Raw genomic sequence first — 20,255 nt, forward strand, 5'->3', positions numbered from 1 at the left:
ATTTTACTCCTTCGAATATCTTTAAGATTTTTACCAATTAAATAACCATATTCAGTTTTATTGATTTATTTAATTAAAAATAATCAGTATTTTATTATTTTGTTGATTTTAAATTATTGAAATAAAATAAACTTTTCTCTTATGCAACTCTGAGATTAAGCTGACGTTTGACAATATATTCTAATTAAATTTTTAAAATAATATCTTCAAAGATTTATTTTGTTATGAAATTGAACATATTTTACAAATTTAATCTTTAAATATGTTTAAGCTTTCAAAAAATTGTCTCACGATTTTTAGAATTTTGAAACTTTCATTTACAAAACTTTCAACTAAAATTTTAATAATTTTAGAGAAATAATACCTTATCGAACTGGTCATTGATAGCATAAGCAGTGATGAAACACAAGTATATAGGTTAAATATGATTTTTGTGCTAATTAAAATAATAAAATATTAACATGATTTGAGAAGAGACAGATGTAACTGATCAACAAAATAATGTAGGAGTGTTCATGAATCGATTATTGGTCAAATTAAATCTAAAACAATACAGGCGACTTATAAATTACTAAGAACAAACCAAATAATATATTTATCAATTTGATTGTCGCCGTTTTGGATTTGATTTGATCTGATTGTTTTATTAATAACTATATATACACGAAAAAAATAAAAATAATTCATTCAAAAGCCAAAAAAGGACAATATTCATTTTTACAAAAAAATTAAATTCATATATTACCACACTAAATAGTAACATGACATAATCTAATACAGATATTTAAATTATAATCAATATGATGAAAACATATATAAGATATTTAAAATTATTCATATAAAAAAATATAATATATATATATATATATTTGTATAAAATTTGTCGATTCGAATCGATTATTTTTTTGACTTTTCGGAACAACTTCAAACCAAATTAAATATTATTAATTTTTAAAATGTAAAATCAAATCAAACCAAATAAAAATTAATTTGGGTCGATTTTTATCCAAATCGTGAATACTCATACACCCATATTTGTTAGATTTATATATATTATTAAATAAAATTTGAAAAGTAATAATTTAATTTTTATTTAGCTAGTTCACCAATTATAGTAGCTTGTGATTCGTGGCTAATTTTAAATTCTTAAACTTCAACTTATTTTTTTTTGTTTTATAATTTTTAAAAAAAATAAAAAACAAAAAGCAAATATTGTTTTTGCTGGAAATTGAAAATGAATAGGAGAAAGAAAAAGGAGGGAAAGGAGGGACATAGACTGTCAGGTGATCCCACCAATAATGCCACATGTGCAATAAATTACACAATCTCATACAACTTTGGTTGGTTGGATGAGACTCAAAATAAATTTTTTCATATATATACTAGACACAAAGTCTCGTACCAGAACGACCCCAATGCTATTTTTTTAGTTCTAGTTTATATGACAACAACATATTCAGTGTATTCCCACATAGTGAAGTCTAGGGTTCTAATTTATATGACATAAATAAAATTTAAAGTCAATTAACTTTTTATATTTTAATATTTTAAATAGTTAATTTACTTAAATTTCACATAACATATGTTGTTTTTTGAAAGTCAAAAAAAATTATATATTATCTGTAGATATTTTAAATTGTTAATTATTGTGATATATAATTTTTTTCATGTAATTTTTAGTTTGTTCCAATTTATAAGGTACAAATTGAAAATTGAGAGTTAATTAAATTTTGTTATAAGATTTTTGATTGAATGTTGAGAATTAAAAATATTTGTAATTATTAATCATTGTAATATATAATATTTTTTATGTAATTTTCAGGTAATATATGTTACTCTCTTAACCCAATGTATGTGGAATAAATGAAATTTCGAGAGCCAAATATTTTAAAAGACAAATAATATTGAATTGCCATAAGTGTAAAGTTATAGGAGACAGTTAACCATAAATATTATTCACAATATTTTGAAATATATTTTCACTTTATTTTAAAATACTTATTTGGCTACAAATATTTTAAAATATATTTTTCACAATATTTAGATTTTTGAACACTTTTTACACTTTTTAATTTATTTTTCTCAAAAAAATCTTAACTAAACACAAAAACAAAGAAAAAAGAAAAAGTCAATTGAAATTAATGATGGGTCCACGAATATATTGACGAAATTTGAAACAAATAAATAGAAAATCATTAATGAATAGACAATTTAAAAAAGGTGGGACCAACCTGTATGAAAAAAGCTAAAGGGCGGCTTTTTTGTAATAACCAAACATATCCAAGGGTTTATTGTCCAAAAGTGAAAAAAAAACATGTATATTGAATGTAGCTACAGCAGCTTTAAGCATAAAAAAATAAAGAATACCTAAACTACCCTTAAACTAACTAACAATTCCAAGAAGCACATATGACAACCATGAGCTGTGTGCTTACTCATGTGTATATATAGTAGTAATATAACCTTTATTAGAAAACATAGTTGAATAAGAGTTTATTTTAAGCATTGTTACTTATTGATCATTTTAACCGTTTTTTATTTTACATGTTATTTTCAACTTTTTTTTTGAAGGTTACACCTCTTAACAATATTTCACATATTGTTTTTTTCCCCTTGTGGTCATGTTTCATATATATCTCTCTAAATTATTTATTTTCTAATAATTTGATTTTGATTTAATCATTTTTTCTTGTAATAATTTGATTTTAATTTTATGTTGCAGTGTATATTCATGGCAAGAGTTGATTGAGATAATTGACGATTATCGAAAGCAGTTATTGAGGATATGACCTTCGATAAAATTCGAGAATCAATTTTATCAATTCTACTTCAGACTTTTGTTGGCGTTTGATTTGTATTTTCTTCACTACTCCTAAAATATATAGGAATAATTATCATAAAATAATTATATGAAAAGAAATTAGATGTTTGCTTTTTCTATTGTTGACTGAAAAATTTAGATGTATATAATTAATATTATGGGAATTAAGTTGGGTAGATTTTCTTTCATGCACACATGGTTACACAGGAGTGAAATGTCTCCTAGAGTTTTACCATGAAGAAAAAAGTGAGCAATGTTGCATAGATCAAAATCGCGGTGTTTTTTTAGGTTAAGCACAGTAAAATATGAATATATATTTTTTGGTCATATTGAAAAAAGCAAATTAATATAGCTTGTCTTCAAGAAACCAAATGGGTAGGTTCTAAGGCGATAGTAGTAGATGATTATAAGTTGTGGTACTAAAGAAGTGTGAGGAACAAAAATGGTGTAGATATTTTAGTAGATGATGAGCTAAGGGAGCAAGTGGTAGAGGTTAAGAGGGTAAATGATAGGATGATGTCAATTAACCTAGTTATTGGAGGGTCTTCGTGGAATATTATTAGTGCGTATGCACAGCATGTAGGTTTAGATGATGAAGAGAAGAGACGATTTTGGGAGGATTTGGACCAGATGGTGAGGAGTATCCCCAGTAATGAGAAACTTTTCATAGAAGGGGATTTTAAGGGTCACATAGGGTCTTCTTCGAAAGGTTATGATGATGTGCATGAAGGCTATAGGTTCGGTGTAAGGAATGTTGAAGAAGTGGCACTTCTGGATTTTTCTCAGGCGTTTGGATTGGTGGTAGTTAATTCGAACTTTCCCAAGAAGGAAGTTCACTTGGTTACCTTTTGTAATTCGAAAGTGAAGACTCAGATTGACTTCTTGCTCCTTAACAAAGGAGGTAGGGGTGTTTGTAAGGATTGTAAGGTCTTACCGAGTGAGATTCTCTTGACCCAACATAGACTTTTGGTGATGGATTTGGGGATCTTAGAGGAGCGGAGAAGGAGAGATATGGAGGATCAGCCGAGAATTAGATAGGGCAGTCTGACTTTGGCCAGTGCAGTGGATATAACAGATAAGTTGTTGGCGAGTAAGTCTTGGGAGAGTGGAGGAAATGTTGATAGTATGTGGGACGCGAATGCCAATTGCATTAGGGAGACTACTAGAGAGGTTTTGGGGGTCTCAAGAGTTCGTTTAGGCAAGCACCAAGGGGACTGGTGGTGGAATGAAGAGGTGAAGGGGAAAGTGACGGCCAAGAAGAGAGCGTATGCAAAGTTGGCAGAGAGTAAGGACGAAGAAGATAAACGAAAGAATAGAGAGGAAAATAAGATTTCTAGATGAGAGGCGAAGCTAGTGGTCACTAGGGCTAAGATAGAGTGGGAGTGGCTTCGGTGGAAGCCAAGATGAGGGAAACGAGGCTGAGATGGTTTAGGTATGTGATGAGGAGAAGCACGGATGCCCCAGTATGGAGGTGTGAGAGGTTGGCTAGGAATGATTTCAAGCGAGGTAGAGGTAGACCAAAGAAGTATTGGAGGGAGGTGATTAGACACGATATAGAGCAGCTTCAGCTTACCGAGGACCTGGCCCTGAATAAGAAGGTGTAGAGGAGGCGAATTAAGGTAGAAGATTAGTAAGAGTTTAGGCTGTTGTATGCTTTGGTGTGGTAGTTGAAGTATCTTGCTTTTTGGTTTTATTGAATTTGTTCATGTCTATTGTATCTTGTTCTATTACTATTTCTTATCTTATCTTAGATTGCTTTATTTTGAGTCGGGAGTCTATCGGAAACAACCTCTCTATCTCACTTTTGAGGTAGTTGTATGGACTGCGTACACTTACCCTCTCCAAACCCCACCTGGTGGAAATATACTGGGTATGCTTTTCTATATGCTATTATTTATTTTTTTTGTCTAGACATAGGTTTATGTATTTTTACAAGGAAATTATGAATCTAAAGTAAATTTTAAATAAAATGAATCCATTAAAATGATTGAAATACAATAATATGAGAAGATGTTAGATAAGATACAATAATATAATATATTGCAAAATATATTAGTAATTATATTTATTATTCAAACACTTGAATTACAATTTGTTTCAATCAAGCACTAAACATATTATAAAGTGTTGTAGCTATAGTCACTTATGACTCAAGTTGTTACCTTCTTTGATTACATGCACAAACCTCTAAAGAAGGTAACAAATTTTATGCGGTTAACTTAAATATTTAATAAAACGCTTTAGAATAAATTGAAAAAGAATTTCAAAATCAAAATATCTAATAGGAACACTATATAAACAAATAGGATTATTTCATTAGTGTAGTGTAAACAACTATTTGTAAACAATTATTCTTCTTATTGTGTTATTTAATTGACGCAATATACACGTGCAAAACACGTACATTAAACTAGTTAGAAGAAAAATGTGAATGCAAGTACAAAATATTTTTTGTATGATTTTTGATATTAAATGGCTAATTATATTCAGTTAAAATATTTAAAACATGATAGGAGAACAATAAACCCTTCTTTTTTATTCTTTTCAACGATTCATAGAAATTTAAATACGAATTTATTTAAAAATCACTTAGGATCAAGAAGCATAGAAAAAATAATTTTAAAAAAAAAAGACGAGTCTAAATTGGGTGTCAACAGACTGTAAACAACAACCCTTTTTTATTTCTTTCTTATATAATGTTTCGATGCATATTTGCCTCAAGCTAATGGAATATATAATTCTCTCCTTCTCAAATTATTTATCCTGATTTTTAAAAATAGTTAATTTTATATTTTTATAATTTTAAAAATTAAGAAAAATATACTTCAATCATAGGATGATTGACACATAAATAGATGGGATATCTATCTATCTGTCTATCTATTGACCTCTCTCTCTATATATATATAGAGAGAGAGAGAGAACAAGACAAGATGCCAATATTAAAATAGACACGTAGCAGTTTTTAGGATAAAATTAAAAAAATATTTTAAGACAAAGTTTAAAATATTGTAATAAAAATTTTAAATTGAAAGATTAAGTCTTAATAAATAGAAGAGAGTTTATTTAATAATATACTAATAGTAATAAGTAATAAATAATAGTAGTAGTAATACACAAGTTGTATGCTTTTAATTTGAAAAAAACATGTGGCAATTTTTAGGACAAAGTTTGATAGTATAGTAATAAAAAAATTTAATTAAAGGATATTAAATATTTATATTTAAAAATATTAAGATTGTAGAAGCATTACAAAAATTCATTATCTTAAAGTTAGGAACGCATAGTTAAAAAGTACCAAATAAATTCTAACTATTTCATTTAATAATAATAATAATAATAATAATAATAATAAATGAATAAATAAATAAATAATAGAAGTCATAATATCAGTGCATAAACTCTAATTATTTCATAATCTAACTATTTCATAACCACAATTGAAGAGCCTTGAATAAACTATAACTATTTCATAATCATAACAATCAATAAAGAAATGATAGCGTGTTGTAGTAATAATTTAGTAGTGTATACATGAGAATTTACACATTTGAAAGTAAAATATTTAGAAGTAACTAATTATAAATTTATTTAGAATTATTATACTATTTATTTAAATTTAAAGATAAAGATTAAAATTTCAAAATAAACCAATTCTACATGTTTTGGAGGTATGACATTTTTGAGAGTATTCTACATTTTTTTTAATATATTTTTAAATTGCATATACAAAAATAAAAAATTTATTTTAATTAGTTTAAAGATTAAGATAAAGTTTGCTAAAAATATATTTAGTTTGAATTTTTTTATAAAAAATTTTATATTTTAAAATTGAAACTATAAAAGGATAAATATTATTTTTAGAGATATAAATTATTTAAAGTAGTAGTCTTTAAAAAAAGATAAATTTGCTGAAAATTAGTTTGTTGAATTAGTCTTAAATTTTTGAATTTTGAATTTCAAATGGAAGTTAGGATTCTTTTACCTTTTGAATTGAAAACAAACTCTATACTAGATAATTTGAATTAACTCTTTCTAAATAAACTAAATTTTCAATCAAACTTCTCATTTTATTCTTTAAATTCTTTTCAACTTATTTTTTAACTAGTATACATGCCCGCGTGATACGCAAATAATAATCAAGTAATATTTCTGATCGTTTCATATTGAAATGTCTCATTCGAACTTGTTAAATTTTATTATCTTAAGAAAAATCATTTATCATCTTATTTCTCAATAAAATGATAAAATAAAATAAAATCTTTTTCTACCCATCCCCCCATCCCCCAATCATTTTTTCATTCTTTTAATATAAATATTTTTCTACCACTTTCCCCTCACGCCTCCACCCACACTCATTCCTTTCCCCACACCCAATGCCCCACTGGTAATCAAATTTATTCGAAAAAAAATCATCTAATTGTAAACAAAATTATGTTTCATATATTTTTTTATAATATTATTCACAATTTAAAGATGGTGGATTGTTAATAATCCCTACCTCGCTCCTCTCCCCTCCACCCCCCCCCCCCCTCAAAATCAAGTATATATTAGTAAAAATAATCATGTAATTGTAAATAAGTTTTTATTTATCATATTTTTAATTGTATTCTGAAAATTTAAAGATTTTAGATTGTCAAAAATAATTTGAATTTTCATTCTACTGTCCCTCCATTTCTTCTGTGCAAAATTTTATAAATAGTAGTATGTGTATTATGATTTCTTTATTATATTCTCAAATTATTTAAATTGCCTCCCTTCCTCCCCCCCCCCCCCCCCAACCAAACCAAACCTTTATGTATATTTTTTTTATCGTAATTTGATTACTTTACTTTTTTCTAATTTGACCTTCAATTAGTTTTCTTCTTTCTTAGCTCAAAATATAAAATTAAAATAGATAAATTTTGTTATGCATAATAAAATATATGACATATAGATTAGAAGAAGATTTAAAAATAATCTAGTCTGTTAAAAGTGATTATAATTTAAAGTTTAAGTCAAAAATTTTTACATCTATCAAAATATGAATTTATCTCATATATTTGATTTAAAAACTATTTACTTTTTTATAAATCAAATTCAAAAAAAATTATTAACATGTCCTTATAACTAAAATGAATTTCATAATGTATGTGAAACTTTCTGAATATGTATTTTATAGTAGAAAGTAAAATCATGAATTTTATAATAAGTAAATTCATACACAAAGCTAATATATATTTTTTTGGCAGAACAATAATCAAAGTTAATGATGAAAAAGAATAACTCAGATACAATAAGAATAACGTATCAAAACTTTAAAGCTATTAAGCTGCTTCAAACTCATGTAATGTTCTCTAGAAGTAAAATAAAGAAGGGCAACTCAAACTCCAATGATATCAAGAACGAAAAACAAAAATAGGACCAAGCCTTTTTTTTTTTTTTTTTTGTAAAAGCCTCTTTACCATATCATCCTCACTTCTTTGACTTCTTATATCCCTGGGTTGGCTGGGCTTGGGTGATGGCCGTAGCCGCTGCTGCAGGTTGTACTGGTCTCTCCCTTGGTCCCTGAGCCAAACACTCCTCCCTCCTTGCAAACTTTCTTTCCCCGATTGCTTTGTTGTTTGCCCTCCTGGCCTCAAATTGGTCTGACAAAGTCTTCTTCCTAACCTTTTCATCCTTTGTTTTGTGAATGTTCTCCATTAGCACACGCTTGTTCTTGAAGATATTACCCTTTACCTTCATGTACATGTGCTTGTCAATCTTCTTAGACTCTCTGTACTTGCGAAACAACCGCCTAAGGACTCTTATCCTCCTCATCCATAGCACCTTTGTGGGCAACCTAGCCTCTCTGGTACTCTTACGTTTACCATATCCAGAATGACTAATCAGTAATCAATAACAAAGTGAGAAGAAAACTTAACACTACATATCAAAATAGGAGTACATATATATATATATATTAAAAAGATTAAAAAGAAGAATTCTATTTCAATTCAATTTTCATTTAAAAATTCCAATTCAAGTATCCTTATCCTCGTATATTTTAAATTTAACATGCTTATCTTAATATATATTTGAATTAAGAGAAATATTTGAATTCGAATATCCTTATTCTTACCTTTTTCAAATTTGACATGCTTAATTTAGATATATATTTGAATTAAGAGAAATATTTAAAATCATTGAGATTAATTCATATTTTTTATAATAAATACTAACAAAATAAAAGAAGAATAAATTTATTTCTCTTCCTTATCTTTTTAAATATAATATTGTTATTTCATATAATTATTAATTAGTTATTAGTTATACGTACAACTACTCTTCCACTGTAACTTCTATGTACTACTACAGCTGTAAATTTCTTTTACTTATTTTCATTTTTTATTTAATTATTATTTCTACCACTAATATTATTATTATTTAAGTTAATATTTTATATTTTATTTAATCTTTGAATATATTTTAAATTATATTTGAAAGGGATAAACTTATATTGCTAATTTCAAGCTAATGATAATCTTAAAAAAATAATAGTTTTAAATATAAATATTTTATATTTTAATTCAAAAATTTTATTACAATATTTATAATCTTGTCTTAAAGACTGCCACTTGACTTTCTATTGTGCTGCCACTTGATATTTTGTCTTGCCATATTCATGGTTGGCAATATGCTTACATTAATAGATCTATACACAATTTGTATATTATTTAAAGTTCGAGTTTAGATTATTTTATTATTATTTATAACAATTTTTTTTTTGTTATGTGGAATTTCTATCATAGACAAAGAGACTATAGATCATGCATATAAGATTTTTCAAAACAATTATCAAGGTATGTTGTTTATGCTTAGTTTGATTTATTAATTAATTTTTTTATTATTTACAACTAACATGACATCTATCTTTTGTTAGTAATGTAACTAAAGAATCTAAAGTTTTTCGAAAATCTGATGTATATAAACATCATAAATGTAAAATGAATATTTAAAAAATTAACAAATATAAGGTTTTCGAAGATTTAATGTATATACACATTACAAAAGTGTGAAATGAATATTTAAAAAATTAACAAATATAATTAATAAAACTATTTGTAAATCTTAAACAGAAGAGATGTGAGACAAATAAATAAATAATATAATAAAGCAAAACATGAAACATAAAAGTTTTTTGCAATTACATATTATTTTTACTCATAGAATTTGATTAGAGGGGAGGGGGGAGAGGGAAGGGTAATTAAGAATCTATATATTTAAATTGTGAATAATATTCTTTAAAAAATATGAAACATAAAAATTGTTTTTATAATTATATAATTGTTTTTTTTTTCCCGTATAGATTTGATTAGAGGTGGGAGAGAGATGAAAGGGAGGGGGATGAGGGGTGGAGATGTAGGTGAAGGGTAGGGGTGAAGGTAGATTTTTTTTTTTTTATATTTAATAATTGAGATATAATATGATAGTTAATTTTTTTTATAAGATCATTATTGAATATTTAAGATAATATAATTGACCATTCGAAAAAATTATTTGGTATCAAATATTTCATCTGCACATATACAGATACGTGAAAAAAATTCAGAAAGATCCTTAATTATAACTTTTAACAGTGATATTCCATGCCATTAGCCGATATTCCGTGGCACGGGCAGCACAACCCATCTGGAAAATCTCAGATGGCCCAACAAAAGTGGCCGAGTTAGGTCCAGAATTGAATTTAAAATTGGAGCGAGCCACAATATGCAGAAAGTAACATAAATAAGTCACTTTTTAAATTTATTAAAATAGATTAAACAAATATTTTATTATATTTTATATTTTTTTTTGTTAAAAAAAATGACCCACTTTCCTTTTTAGTTCATTTAAAAAAAAATAATTCATTTCCTTTTTTACAATACTTTAACTTCAACTTTCCACATGACATATTTAAAACTACAAGATTAAAAAATATTTTGATATATTTAACACAACTTTAATTTAAGGTCACAAGAGTCAAAAGTTTCTTTATTTTCTTAAATTTTATATCAAATCAAAGTAAGTCATTTTATTTTAAACGAAGAGAATATTTTTTTTTGATGGAGCCATTAAAGATAAAATTATTAAAAAAATCAATAAAATATAATAAATTATTACTAATTGTAAATAGGAAGAAAAACTTCCATTTTACAATTCGTAATAAAAAATTACGTCTCCCTACAGAAACAGAAAAAATCAGCATGTGTCAGAGAATAAAAAATCACCTTTTTCACTTCCCTTATTCATTAGTATTATTTAATTTTTTAAACAAAAACGGATATAAAACTTCTGTTTTATAAAACAGAACAAAAAAATTCAGTACATCATTTTTTTCCAGAATTTATCAATCTTTAATTTATAGTTTCAGTGTTGATGTGACCTCATAAAAATACACTAAATAATTATGATTTTGTATATTTATTCCTTATACACTCAACAATCCGTGTTTACATTTTTATTCCTTAAATGGAAAGCAGAATGGGGCGTGATTAGGTATGAACAGTTGAGATTTATAAAAATTGCTCAAATAATAAGTGTTTTTATGGAGTAACAAAAGTTGTTCTTTAAGAACTAAAAAAATAATTTTTTTCCTAAAAGAACTTGTTTGAAAAAACACTTTTGGAAAAATAAACTTGAAAGCACTAAAACTTGGTCAAACATTAATTGTTGCTAATAAATATTTTTTAAATTATTGATCAAAAACACAAACTGATTATCACCAAAAATATTTTTTTAAAAAACACTTTTACAATAAGCACTTTTTAAAATAAGTTTATTTTAGAAGTTTGACCAAACAAGCTATAATTTTACTCTTTCTAAAACGCCCTATAAAATTACATAGAATATATTGTTATTGTTTATATAAATAAACTGACACGACCCGAACCAGGGCCTAGTTGTATCGGGTATCTCAAGTCCAATCAGGACCGGAGATCATCTCGAATATCCCACTGTTAACTACCCTACATCCCATTTTGGATGAATTCCAAACATATAACAAGATAAAACAATCATAATTTAAAGACATTAGATGAAGTCTATAACCATAACCAAACAACCACAGCCAAATGTCCAACCAGTATCAATACCAATGTCAATACCAATACCAAGGCTAATACTAATACCGACACCGCACATGCCCATAGTAGTACGACAAAGCCTCTATCCAGAATCGAAGAATGTCCAGTCGGGATATGCCCTCGACCATAGCCAAAATTCGACCATAGCCAAAACCAAAATCAAAGAAATAACAATAATGAAAAGAAGTCCATAGCATGAAGTGGAGTCTTCCGGAGTATGAAAGCTCACCACTTTAATCTGACTCAAAGTTGTCCTCGAATTCAAGTCACTGAGCAAAAGGATTGACAATATGGCCGATTCCTGCATCGCGTGGGGATACAACGCCCCAAGATGGTTAGCTGAGTGAACGCTAGCATTTAACTCAGGGCTAAAGATAAAGTAATGACATCATTCAAAACCAAATCAAATAACCATATGCAAATACATATATACATATATATCGTGTCGAAAAAAGGAATAAAGTTTAGCATGCATTTAAATCCTTAACCTGGGTTATGTAGCTTGACCGTCCTAAAATCACCCACGGGTTATAAGGGTTCAGCTCCATATTGAAAGGGCCCCAGTACATGTTAGCCGTATGAGCCGTATGAACGGAGAAAAGAACCTGAGATGACTAGTACATCTCCCAAAAATATAAAGTGCGACATCATGCACACGATCACCAAGACCATCCTCACACGACAAACGTGAGTTTCCAGTGTCGGTCCACCGGGACCCCCACCCTCCATAACTTTGCTACACAATCCTATTTAAGCCCATATTAAAATCATTTACATATTTCCAACCATTTTTTAAGGAGTCTTTTAATTAGGTATTAACCGTTGGTATTGTCATATCAAAATTAGAGCTTGCAAGTCTATTAACTTATGTCATATAAACCTTTAGATCAAATTACACTCTATTGTTTCCAATTAACCAAAACTATTAATAGTAAAATCATGGACACCAAGGCCTTTTCAAAACCATATGAAACCAACCAAAATCAATTCATGATTCTTTAACCATTTATGTAATGCAAGGACTCCGAGAATAATTGAACTATGAGACAAAATCTTTTCATTGACAATTTCACAAATAAGTTAAAGGCATGCCATTATCAAAGCCAAAATCATCAAATTTGGGGTTCAACCATGGACCTCCTATTAAATCATCGTTCCTATGCACCCACATGTGGAAAACCATAATTAAAAAAATCCATAGTCATAATTTAAAACATGGAAAACAATATTTAATAATATGCATTCAAACCCCTCAACCTTGGTTTCAAAACCACCGTTAATGATTCATGAATAAAGCTCTAAACATATGTTTTTAGTGAACTAGCAATGAGGGAAGAGTCACATACCTGAATTACAAAGATTCACGGAGAGAAATTGATCCTTAAGCACTTAGATGACAACTTTGGAGAAACCCTAGCCAACTTTTGCCTGAGAGGATTTTGAGAGAATAAAGAGGATGTTTAATCTTATAAAGTGTGGAATGAATGACCAAAAAATGTTATAGGGATGTGGGGTCTTAAGGATTTTGAATGGGAAATGTCTAAAGTGTCCCTAACTTAAAACTGTAAAAAAAACTGCGGGTGGTTACAAGTCTACCCCTTTGAATCGTCAACATACGACTCGTACCCTTGAGTCGTTACCAAGACAGTGAGTTAGACACCCATACACTGTCCACCATATGACTCCATGGCCCCACATGTGACCTGATCATACGACTCGTATGGTCTAGTTATATCCAAGATAGAACCTCAAGGGATTGAATGCTGTACAACATACGACTCAACCCTATCACTCGTAACCCATCCTCACGACTCTTAGTGAGACACTCATACTCAGAGCCAAGTCAAGTTACTAAGTTTCTCATTTAATTAAGGATCATCCCAACGACCCGTCACTACCTCTAACGACTTGTACCACCAAATAGTAGCCATAACAGAACCCCAACCACCATCTACTGCACACCTAACGATTTGGGTCACCTGACCCGTACCCATACCATATGAATCGTATGATGAGTTGTTACTAGGATAGTCAGCCCAAAGCTCAAGAATTTTTTAAGGACCAAAATCCAGGGTATTTCAATTCTCCCCTACTTGGATCATTCGTCCCCGAATTATGGAACAAGGCAGTGACTAGCACTATTGAACCCCCAAACATCTTAACTCTTACCTTTAACTAAGTTAGAAAACAAAGATGTTAAGAATAACACATACCTTACGCACGATCTTCAAAAACGGAAAACAAGAATGGATACTTGTACTTTATATCATCTTTAGCTTCCCAAATAGCCTCTTCAACCTTGTGGTTCCTCTATAGAACCTTTATTGAAGTTACGTCCTTCACTCGCAACTGACGAACTTGTCGATCCAAGATTTCAGTCGGGACCTCCTCACAAGACAAGGAATCTAAAATACCAATATCCCTGATAGGCACAATTTGCAATGATTCACCCAAACACTTCCTCAACATAGACAGATCGAACACCGAGTGAATGGAGCTTAAACTAGAAGGCAACTTCAATTCATACGTAGTATTTCCCCCCCTTCTCAATACTAAGTACGGACCAATATACCGGGGACTAGGCTTTTCCTTCTTTTCAAACCGCATCACTCTCTTCATGGGAGACATCTTCAAAACACCCTATCCCCAACCTCAAACTCTAACTCCCTACGTCTCATGTTTGCATAGGACTTTTGGAGACTTTGGGTGGCTTTAATCTTATCCCAAATTACATTCAACTTCTCCATGGCCTAGTGAACTAAGTCCAAAACAAACATCTCTACCTCACCAACCTTAAACTACCAATAGGAGACTTACACCTCCTACCATGCAGGGCCTCAAATGGAGCCATCCCAATGCTAAAGTGGTAGCTATTGTTATACGCAAACTCTATAAGAGGGAAATGCTCAACCCAACTACCACCATAGTAAATCACACAAGCTCGAAACATATCCTCTAATGTGTAAATAGTTCTTTGCGCTTGCCAATCTGATTGTGGGTGGAAAGCAGTAATAAGACTCACATTGTTTTCCAAACTTTTCTGAAACGACCGCCAAAAGTGTGATGAAAAAAATGTACCATGATCCGAGATGATAGAAACAGGCACCTCAAGCAACTTTACAATATCTTAGAGATATAACCTTGCATAATCCTCTGCCGACATAAAACTGTAAAAAGACTGTAGGTGGTTACCAGTCGACCCCTTGACTCGTGACCACAACATACGACTCGGACCCTTGAGTCATCACCAAGACAGTGAGATGGACACTCACACACTATCCACAATATGACTCAATGACTCCACACATGACCTGACTATACAACTCATATGGTCTAGTCGTATCCAAGACAGAACCCAAGGAATTAGACACTGGACAACATACGACTTAACCTTACCACTCGTAACCCATCCTCATGGATCTTAATGAGCCACTCATACTTGAAGCTAAGTCAAGTCACTAAGTTTCTCATTATATTAAGGATCATCCCAACGACCCTTCACCACCCCTAACAACTCATACCACCAAACCGTAACCATAAGAGAAAAAGGTTGTGACTAGCACGATCAAACTCCCAAATATCTTTACTCTTACCTTTAAATAAGTTAGAAAACATACATGTTAAGAATAACACATACCTTATGCACGATCTCAGAGTGGAAAATAAGAATGGATACTTAGACTTCATGTCCTCTTCATCTTCCCAAGTAGCCACTTCAACCTTGTGGTTCCTCTATAGAACCTTTACCGAAGCTACATTCTTTGTCCGCAACCGATGAACTTGTCGATCCAAGATTTCAATCGGGATCTCCTCATAAGATAAGGAATCTAAAATATCAATATCCTTGATAGGCATAATTTATGATGATTCACCCATACACTTCCTCAATATAGACACATCGAACACCGGGTGAATGGAGCTCAAACTAGAAGGCAACTCTAATTGATACGCAATATTACCTACCCTTCTCAATAGTAAGTACGGACCAACATACCAAGGACTAAGCTTTCCCCTCTTATCAATCCGCATCACTCTATCCATGGGAGACACCTTCAAGAACACTCTATCCCCAACCTCAAACTCTAACACCCTATGCCTTACAACTGCATAGGAATTTTGGTGACTTTAGAAGGCTTTAAGCCTATCCCGAATCACATTCACCTTCTCCATGGCCTGGTGAACCAAGTTCGGACCAAACATCTTTGCCTCACCAACCTCAAACAACCAATAGGATACCTACACCTCCTACCATACTGGGCCTCAAACGGAGCCATTCCAATACTAGTGTGGTAGATATTTCTATACACAAACTCTATAAGAGGCAAATGTTCAACCCAACTACCACCATAGTCAATCACACAAGCTCAAAGCATATCCTTCAATATCTGAACAGTTCTTCATATTTTCCCATCTGACTGCGGGTGGAAAGACGTATTGAGACTCACCTTAGTACCCAAACCTTTCTGAAGCGACCACCAAAAGTGCGATGAAAACTATGTACCATAATTTGAGATGATAGAAACTGGCACCCCATGCAACTTCACAATATCTTGGAGATATAACCTTGCATAATCCTCTGCCAAAATAATTATTCTCACTAGCAAGAAATAAGCAGACTTCATCATCCTATCCACGATGACCCAAACTGAATCAAACTGATTTTGAGATCGAGAAATACCAGTAGCGAAATCTTTATTGATCACTTCCTATTTCTACACAGGCAAATCAATGTCTTGATACAATCCTTTGGGCCGCATAGGATCAGCTTTCACTTGCTGACACACCATACACTTAGCTATAAAACTAGCCACATCTCGCTTTATATTATTCCACCAATACAAATTCTTAAGGTCATGATATATTTTATCGAACCATTATGAATAGCATAGCGTGAATCATGTGACTCAACCAAGATATTCTCTCGCAATCCATCCATATCTGAAACGCATAATATTTCTTGGTACCGAAACTTACCATCAGTACTAATCTCAAAAGCCATTACTTTCTGCGCACCTACATCACCTTTGATCCTCATCAGGACAGAATTCAACACTTTCTTTCCCTTTATCTCTACAACAAGAGACGATTGTGCCACTTTTTGTACAAATATACCTCCATCCTCAGAGTCCAAGAGATGAACCCCAAGGTTAGACAAACTGTGAATATCTTTCACCAATTATCACTTTCCCTTATCCATATGAGCCAGACTCCTCATGGATAACCTGTTAAGAGTATCAACAACTATATTAGCTTTACCTGGATGGTACTGAAGACTCATGTAATAATCTTTTAGCAGCTCAAGCCATCTCTTTTGCCTGAGGTTCAGCTCTTTCTGAGTAAACACATATTACAGGCTCTTATGATCTGAAAAAATTTCCACGGGCACTCTATAGTAATGCTAGATTTTCAATGCAAATACCACAACCAATAGCTCCAAGTCATGAGTCAGATAATTCTTCTCATGCACCTTCAACTGTCTAGAGACATAAGCTATCACCTTGCCATGCTGCATCAATATACAACTAAGCCTCACAAGGGATGCATTAAAATAGACCACAAATCCATTTGTGCCTTCAGTCAAAGTCAAGACTAGAGCCGAAGTCATCTTATCCTTTAGCTTCTCAAAACTACCCCCACAAGCATCAGACCACAAAAACTTTACCTTCTTTTGAGTCAGTTTAGTCAACTGGACAGCTATAGAAGAAAAATATTCCATAAACCTTCTGAAATAACTAGCTAAACCCAAGAAGCTCCAAATATCGATTGGAGTCATAGGTCTAGGACACTTCTTAACTGTTGCAACTTTCTGCGAATCCACCATGATCCCTTCAATAGAAATAACATGACCTAGAAAAGTGACAGTGTTCAACCAGAATTCACATTTTGAAAATTTGGCATACAACTGCTGCTCCTTTAGGGTTGTAATACAATGCAGTGGTGATCGATATGATCCACCTTGGTTTTAGAGTACACCAGAATATCGTCTATGAACACAATAACAAATAAATCTAGAAACTGATGGAAAACTTTATTCATCAAGTCCAGAAATATCATCGGGACACTAGTCAACCCAAAAGACATGACTAAGAACTCGAAATTCCCATACCGGGTACAAAAGGCAGTCTTAGGAATATTTACTTCCTTAATCTTTAGCTGATGATACCCAAACCAAAGATCGATCTTGGAGAAAAACTTAGCACCCTGAAGCAAATCAAACAAATCATCTAGCCTTGGAATAGGGTACTTATTCTTCACTATTACCTTATTCAATTGATGGTAATCAATACACATTCAATGAAAACCTTCCTTTTTATGCATAAACAACACTGGTCCATCCTATGGGGACACACTAGGATGGATAAAACCCTTGTCTAAAAGATCCTTTAGTTGCTCCTTAAGCTCCTTTAATTCAACTGGATCCATTCTATACAGGGGAATATAAATAGGACGAGTGTCCGGAACAAGATCATCCTAAAATTAATCTCCTTATCGGGAGGAACACAGGAAGGTCATTAGGCAAGACCTTAAGAAATTCATTCACTACTGGGATGGAATGTAAGGAAGGATGCTCTGAGTTAGAATAGAGACACCTCTTGGAGATTAATCTTCGAGCCCTAAAATTATGAACCTTCCCTTATGAACTAGAGAACTACTCTCTTATTCAATAACTGGCTTATTAGGGAATTCGAAGAAGACCTTATAGGTCAGACAGTCTAAAAAAGCGTAGCATGAGTGTAACCAATTCATCCCCAATATGACATTAAAATTAACCATGTCTAATATAAACAGATCCACTAAGTCTCCCGCCCGCCCATAAATACCACACAACCCCTATAGACTCTCCTGGCAACTACAAAGTCACCCACCGAGGTAGAAACCAAAAAAGGGTCTAAAATACACTCGGGACTAAAATCAAAATACACAGCCACAAATGAGGTCACATAAGAGAGAGTGGACCCCGAATTAAGTAAATAGTACACATCACGGGAAAAGAGTTTCAACATACCAATAATGATATCAAGTAATGCCTTGATTCCTGACGAGTAGTGAGAGCATAGAGTCGGTTCCAACTAGTGCCAGAGTAGATGGGGTACCCTTTATTTCCAGAGCTAATGAAGAGGCAACAAGAACCTTGTTTGACCCAGAGGCAACTTTATCAACAGGACAGTTTTTAATCACGTGCCCTAGCTGACCGCAGTTAAAGCACTTGTCCTTTTCTTTATCAGGGTAGCCCCAATGCGATCGGCTATAAAATGTACAAAGAGGATAGGATGGAGCTGTTTGGGCCTTACTAGCCCAAGATTAGGCATTCTGTGCCCTAAAATTATTGCCATAATGAAAACCCTATTACCTAACTGCTTTGGGTAGAGAGCACTAGTCGTCGAATAAGACCCCCCATTGCCCCACTTATTTTTGGGCCATGTTTTACCATCCATGCCACTCTGCTGCTAGCCACCACCTTGTTCAAAAAATCTAAACTTATTGCTCTGCCTTTTCCTCATTTCAGCTTGTTTCTTCTTCTCTTTCTCAACCTGTTGCATGTACACAACCAACCTGGAGATATCCATGTCTTTGTTCAACAAGGCAACCTTACTCTTCAAAATCAAGTCTCTAGACAACTCGAAAGCAAACTTATTCATTTTAGCCCTCATGCTAGAAACCAACTTCGGAGCATACCAAGATAATTGGTAAAACTTCAAGGCATACATACTCCTTGACTGACATCTTGCATTGATTTAGGTTAACAAACTCTTCCTCCTTTGCCTTCCTCAACTCTTGAGGAAAGAAGCAGTCCAGAAAAGCACTAAAGAAATTATCCCACAGGGCTGACTCAGCATCATCACCCCTAGACTGTTCCTATAACTCATACCATTGGTAGGCTACATCCTTCACTTGATAGGCAGCAAATTCCACACCTTCCATGTTAGTAGCATGCATAACGCGAAAGATCTTTTCCATCTCATTGATTAAACCTTGAGGATCCTCTGCAACCTTAACACCAGTAAACATAGGAGGATTCAACCTCATAAATTTTCCAACCCTTGTGGCCTTAGAAGATGGAGTAACAGAAGCACCATGCTCAGACTGAAAAGCTACCAGCTGTGCCAACATATAAATAGATTGATGAAACATAACATTCATCACATCAACCTAAGAAGCTCGAGAAGGACTGGAGAGGATCGATGGAACTCCAAGAAAAAAAATTAGGAATTGGGCCCCTAGATCGAGTATGGACCTCATAACTAGGATGGGTCCCATCAATATTTTCCTCAGGTGGGATAGAGGAGTTTTTGTAAGCTTCAGATCATCTGGGTGGCATGATTTGAAAATCAAATAAGAGATAATTAGAG

The 20,255-nt window shown here is 31.9% G+C and overlaps 2 protein-coding genes across 2 annotated transcripts; one reads left to right on the top strand and one right to left on the bottom strand.

Moving 5' to 3' along the window:
- Positions 1 to 3,337: 3,337 nt before the first annotated feature.
- On the top strand, positions 3,338 to 4,162 carry LOC124899543 (craniofacial development protein 2-like). The gene is made up of 2 exons (XM_047414449.1): positions 3,338 to 3,722; positions 3,897 to 4,162. Exons 1-2 carry the CDS (start codon positions 3,338 to 3,340, stop codon positions 4,160 to 4,162), a joined length of 651 nt encoding a protein of 216 aa, XP_047270405.1.
- Positions 4,163 to 8,275: 4,113 nt separating this feature from the next.
- On the bottom strand, positions 8,276 to 19,827 carry LOC107874129 (60S ribosomal protein L19-1-like). Its single transcript, XM_047414450.1, has 2 exons — positions 19,775 to 19,827; positions 8,276 to 8,684 (listed from the first exon to the last, which is right to left on the bottom strand). The coding sequence occupies exons 1-2, from the start codon at positions 19,825 to 19,827 to the stop codon at positions 8,276 to 8,278; spliced, it is 462 nt and encodes a 153-aa protein (XP_047270406.1).
- Positions 19,828 to 20,255: the final 428 nt, after the last annotated feature.

This window comes from Capsicum annuum, chromosome 6 (genome assembly GCF_002878395.1).
Source record: "Capsicum annuum cultivar UCD-10X-F1 chromosome 6, UCD10Xv1.1, whole genome shotgun sequence".
NCBI classification, from domain to species: Eukaryota; Viridiplantae; Streptophyta; class Magnoliopsida; order Solanales; family Solanaceae; genus Capsicum; species Capsicum annuum.